The sequence below is a fragment of the Myotis lucifugus genome, unplaced genomic scaffold, assembly GCF_000147115.1.
Source record: "Myotis lucifugus unplaced genomic scaffold, Myoluc2.0 scaffold_11, whole genome shotgun sequence".
NCBI classification, from domain to species: domain Eukaryota; kingdom Metazoa; phylum Chordata; class Mammalia; order Chiroptera; family Vespertilionidae; genus Myotis; species Myotis lucifugus.
In genome coordinates, this window is record NW_005871059.1 from 5,838,032 (window position 1) to 5,843,169 (window position 5,138).

A 5,138-nucleotide genomic window follows, 5' to 3' on the forward strand; every position below is an offset into this window, starting at 1 on the left:
GCAAGAACTTACTTTTGTGCTTCTGTGATCACACCTGCTGAGTCGCCCCTCCAAGTGTAAGGGTGAGTCCTTCTCAGCGGCTCATTTATCCCCCAGTGCCTGCTGGTTGCTGGCGGTTAGTTAAAGGCTCTTGGCGAGGAAGCCTCTCGGAGTTATGCGAAGTGAACCAAGCCTTAGCCTACGTCTATGAGAAAAAGGCGACCTCTCAGTGAAGAGAAGGAAAATAGGCAAAAGTGTTGGTCGGCCACCTTCAGCACAACACAAGTAGTTTTTTTCTCTCAACTGAAAAAGTGTACTCACATTTCCCTGGAAAGTCTTTTAGAGTAACTTTTTGGAGGAAGATAAGCTTCACGCAGTACCTAACTAATGCCTGCTTTCTAGAAGCAAGTAAAAAAAAAAGAAGAAGAAGTGCGTTTGCAGAATTCTTTTCTGCCTTTCTTATTAAACTCACAAAAGGCAACCGGCACTCGCTTCAAAGGAAGCCCCGCCCCTTCAGCTGGGAGAGCCGCTCTTATTTATATTTGCGTAGAGCCCGCCTCCTGCCTAGAGGTTCCAGCCAATCCTGTCACCTCGAATGCTGTGGGCAGAGCTATCGCGATACTCCAGCGGCATCCCGTCACAGGCTTCAACCGTGTGGACCTGCGCAGAAGAGGCTCTTGAAGTCACCGCCGGAGAAAGGGGGCGGGGCAACTCGACGTGCGCGTACGCTTTGACCCCGCGCTCCATCGCGCACCCAGCAGGTAGGAACTGTGGGTTCAGTCTCCCCCGGGACGCCCAACACTAACCTGGGGGAGCGCGCGTGCCCACCGCAGGCCGATGTTGGGTGGGTGGCGACTGCGTGCCCTGGAGGTGCGGGGACCCTAGAGGGCCTTGGTGCAGAGGCTTTGAGAACCTGCCTAGGTAGGCGCTCAGATGGTGGAGGGTCACGGGTCAGAGGGCGGCTATGGAAGGTAACTCTGGACGGAGACTGGGGCCCGGAGGAGGCTGGACCCAGCTGTGCTGGAGTCCGGGAAGCTGAAGGGCTACGAGGGTGCCGCAGCGCGAGTCTCCCCGGCCCTTCCCCATCGCAGACCTGCGGGCCCCTGGACCGGACCGCCCCGGCTTCCGGGAGAGGACGGGGGTCGTGGGAAGGAGGCTGTGTTTCTCCCCGGGGGGCTTGGGCCTGCAGTGTTTTGTTGGAGCGTCCGAGGAGCTGTTGTCGCGCTCCTGGGCCGCGAGGTGGCTGGTTTGCTCGGCCTGCTGCTTGGGAGCCATCGGGCGCTGACAGCCCTGCTGGGACTCCTCGAACCGCCTTTGAGTCTTTCGGAAGCAAACAGTGGGCATCGCCACTCGCCGCAGACCTGCCCCCGGAGGCTGGAACCGGGCAGCTGCCTAGCTTCTTGGTGCGTGAGGTTGGAATGCAGCAGAAGGGGAGGCCGAGGCTTCCAAGTTAGTCTGAAACTTCTCAGTTTACCTTTGGAGCCAGATTAATTACATTCGTATTCAAAGCCATCCTTGCACGTTGTACATTGTGACTCCGTGGTAGTTGCTGGGTTTATGTTGTGTTATCTGATGATGGATGGTCACTGTCAAAGAGGCAGTATTATTAAATAATGACTGTTCAGCTTGTGCCCTTTTTTCTCAGTGACTTGCCATTGGCCATGAGGCAGAAATCCTAGATGTTTGGTGTTTTCCAACTTGTATTTAAATTAACTGAGGCTCTAACTGAACAAAATTAAAATAATTTTTAGTCGTTACAGCTATTTTTAATTATTCTGCCGAGTAAATAGCCAAAATGATGACATTCCCCTGAATAGAAATGTCCTGTGATACCGGTACTGTGACCAAAAAGACTAGTTGGTTTATGTTTCCATGCTAGAAACAGAACAGTAGTGAGCAGTAGTGGGCGAAGTGTGCCTTTGCTGGATAGCCCGTGCTCCTTGGAGTTAGCCAATAAGCTGGCAGTTGAGAATTAAATAGTTTACTTTTGAAAGATGCTATTACATATACATCCTCTTTTTGGTCAGTCTAAGAACTGTACTTACAGAATTATTGTTTAAAAATCTTTTATAAAGAGTTCAGGCTAGAAAGATTTTGGGAAACAGAATCTGATGGTGAAAAAAGCTTCCTATGAAAGCATTTCTTCAAGTTTATGTGACTAACTTATCTTTTAGGGTTCAACAGATAAAAATACTCTCATCCTGCTGGAGTTATCAACACAGGAAAAGACTGTGGTAATGTTAGGGATTTTTGAGAACTTTTCAGCTATCAGTAACAATTGGGCTTTGATTATATAGGGCTCACCTTGAACCTAGACATATAGCAGATGTATTCTCCTGCCATACATGTGTGGTAATTCAGGATTTGTGTCCTTTAATGAGATTATAATTTGGTGGTAGGGGGGAATATGAATTTAAGTTTAATTGATATTCATTTGTCTTATTGTCTTATTAATTTAAGATTTTATTTTTCTGGCAGTCTTTTTTTTTATTATTATTAAAGCTACATGTCAGTCAGTTTTTTCTGTCTCATTCTGGACCAGAAATAATAAAGAATAGTTTCACTTTACCACTAGTCTTCTAGAATGTGGTTAAGAGATGTGAGTCCAAAAAGAAATGTGAGTAAGTACTACTAGGTCCGTAAAAAAGGGGAGGGCATTCATGGAGTTAGAGATCTTTGTTTCACTTTATTTTGTATATCATTTCCATCCTGGCACTGACTTGGCATTGGAGGTACAATGCTGAATAGGATACTGTTGCTGCCTAGTTTTCATGTAGTTCATAGTCAAACCGTTGAGAACACTGTAGCAGTTGGGATCAAGTAGGAGAGGCTCTTAACTCAGCAGGCCTGGTCAGGGACGGTTTGGGGGGGAAGATTGGGACAGCGACAGAAAAATATGAAAGAGCATTTCAAGCAAAAGGAATTTACATTTAAAAATGCAGGACAGTAAAAGTTCGGTCCATATAGAAAATTTCATATAATTATGTTTTACACAAATACTGTTATTTAAGGGGAAGATTAAGTAGAACCATCAAAGGTGGGATTCATGTGGTATGAAGAAAACCAGGAGATGGATTTGGAATATGGTTAGAGATATACCAGTACTTGACATATTAGCTGCCGATTAACATTATGGTTATAAGTAGCTTATTATTCCTGGATAGAGATCCTGTAGGAAAAGAGTCAACCAAAATGTGATTGATTGATTTTTTTTGAGTTATAAATGTATGCTCAGTTTGGGTTTAGTTGGCTAGGATAGTACCTGGGCATTAGGATTTTTATAAGTTTCCACAGGTGATTCTAATGTGCAGTGGAGTTTGAGACACACTGATCTGTGGATGTTGATTGTACTAGTATGTATTATAAAGTCCTACTTAGATTGCTTCATCTGTTTCCTTGGGTAAAAGTTTGTCTTTGTTGATTTATTTTCCTGTTGAAGATCCTTTAATGTTTGTTGATTGTGAGCTTATCTTTGCAGTTCAGATTCCTACTTTACTTTCATTCTTTTGGCTTGTACAGTTTATATAAGGGGAGGTTCAGAAGCCTTTGCTGGGCCTAGTTTTCTATTCTGTTCACTGATAATGGGGGAAATTTCTCTATAGGCAGAGTCCATTGTCTTATGATATTCTTCTGTACTCAGTAACAATGGATGTCTTTCCACTTTAGGCACTGTTCCCCCAGAGGATAGATACCCCCACCACAGCTATCTTGCCTTTGTGAAGGAGAGGGCAGGTAAGGACCTGCCAATTCCCACTCTATTGCTCCATTATTATCTGTGTTTGTAGCCCTGGACCTACTTTGAGGTCTACTACCAGCTCTGTCACCATTATGCATGGAAGCCCTGTTGGTGATGCCCCATGTTTTGGTGCTAATTCACACCACCATTTTGCTTTTGTCTGATTCCCTGTGCATCGTCCTTAGGAATTCCTCAGAATTTCTGGCCAACTGAAATTTTCCTTGATGGTTTTGTTGTTGCTGTTGTAGTAGTTTTAAACAGGGGCTGTGTATTTCTTAAGTGTCTCTTTAAAACATATTTCTTACTCTCTCCTAGATTTGGAACAGAGTAATTAGGGATGGGGACTTAGTGGGGAGAGACGGGTGTAGTCTGCTCTATGTGCTCCGATTGAAGAAACCAAAACATAATTTATTATCTGTACTAAATTAAAGATCATGATTTGATTTATACTTCTTTTATATTCTCTCCTTAAGTATAGCACAGTGTTGAGTACATAATGAGCACTCAGCAAATACTCGATTGAACTTTATTCAAAAACTAGAGGCTCGGTGCACGACATTTGTGCATTGGGCGGGGGGGTGGTCCCCTCAGCCCACTCAGCAAAGCCTGCACCCTTTTGCAGTCTGGGACCTCTTGGGGGATGTCCAACCCCCCACTCCCCCAAGGGATCCTTAGCGCTGCCACGGAGGCAGAAGAGGCTCCTGCCACCACCACTGCGCTCACCGGCTCAGGGCTTCTGGCTCCCCCTGTGGGAACGCACTGACCACCAAGGGGCAGCTCTTGGGTTGACTGTCTGCCCCCTGGTGGTCAGTGCACATCATAGCAACTGGTCATTCCGCAGTTCGGTCGATTTGCATATTAGGGTTTTATTATATAGGATGGAATTAATTGTTGAAACTATTTCTTAAACTTCACATGAAACCAACTTTTAATTGTTTATACATCTTTTATTTTCCAGCTACATGAAATAGGTTGAAATAGGCACCAACCATCACTATGGCTTTATGATTTAACCTCTCTAAGTTATTCTGTTTCATGTAGTAATTGGCTATCTTGGGAAAAGTGTACTTTGAGGCCTAAGTTATATAGGCTGCTTTCAAACCAATTTCCCCTTTTGGGATAGCAAAGCTTTCTTTTCCTTTTACCTATTTTTTTTAAAAAACAAACAAACAGTTTTTGGTTTTTTTTTCTGTTTCAATCTTTTTTAAAAATTGAATTTATTGGGGTGACATCTATACTAATAAAAGCCTATGTGGTCGTCATGCCCTCACGCCGCAACGAGCGATCACCAGGAGGCTGCATGCGCAGCAGGCGCATGCGGGTGGGTGGGGCTGCCTGAGCTGGGAGGCACACATGGGTGGGCGGGGACTTGATGCTGTGTCCCCTGTGGGGACTTGACCAGGAGGTGCATCAGGGAGCGGAT

The 5,138-nt window shown here is 45.1% G+C and overlaps 1 protein-coding gene across 12 annotated transcripts in view; it reads left to right on the forward strand.

The window, feature by feature from the left end:
* The first annotated feature begins 708 nt into the window (after positions 1 to 708).
* Positions 709 to 5,138, forward strand: part of SHPRH (SNF2 histone linker PHD RING helicase) — a 66,747-nt gene continuing 62,317 nt past the window's right edge. For 7 of the 12 annotated variants that reach the window (XR_002828118.1, XR_002828120.1, XR_002828119.1 and 4 more), the window contains exons 1-2: positions 722 to 1,428; positions 3,646 to 3,711. Coding sequence is in view for 4 of the 12 variants with exons in the window: in XM_023750166.1 (XP_023605934.1) it covers positions 1,398 to 1,428; positions 3,646 to 3,711 (97 nt within the window). In the remaining 8 variants the exon portion in view is untranslated. Of the gene's footprint in view, positions 1,429 to 2,197; positions 2,214 to 3,645; positions 3,712 to 5,138 lie in introns of those variants that run through there. The other 5 variants (XM_023750163.1, XM_014451826.2, XM_014451828.2 and 2 more) reach the window with 5 other exon arrangements.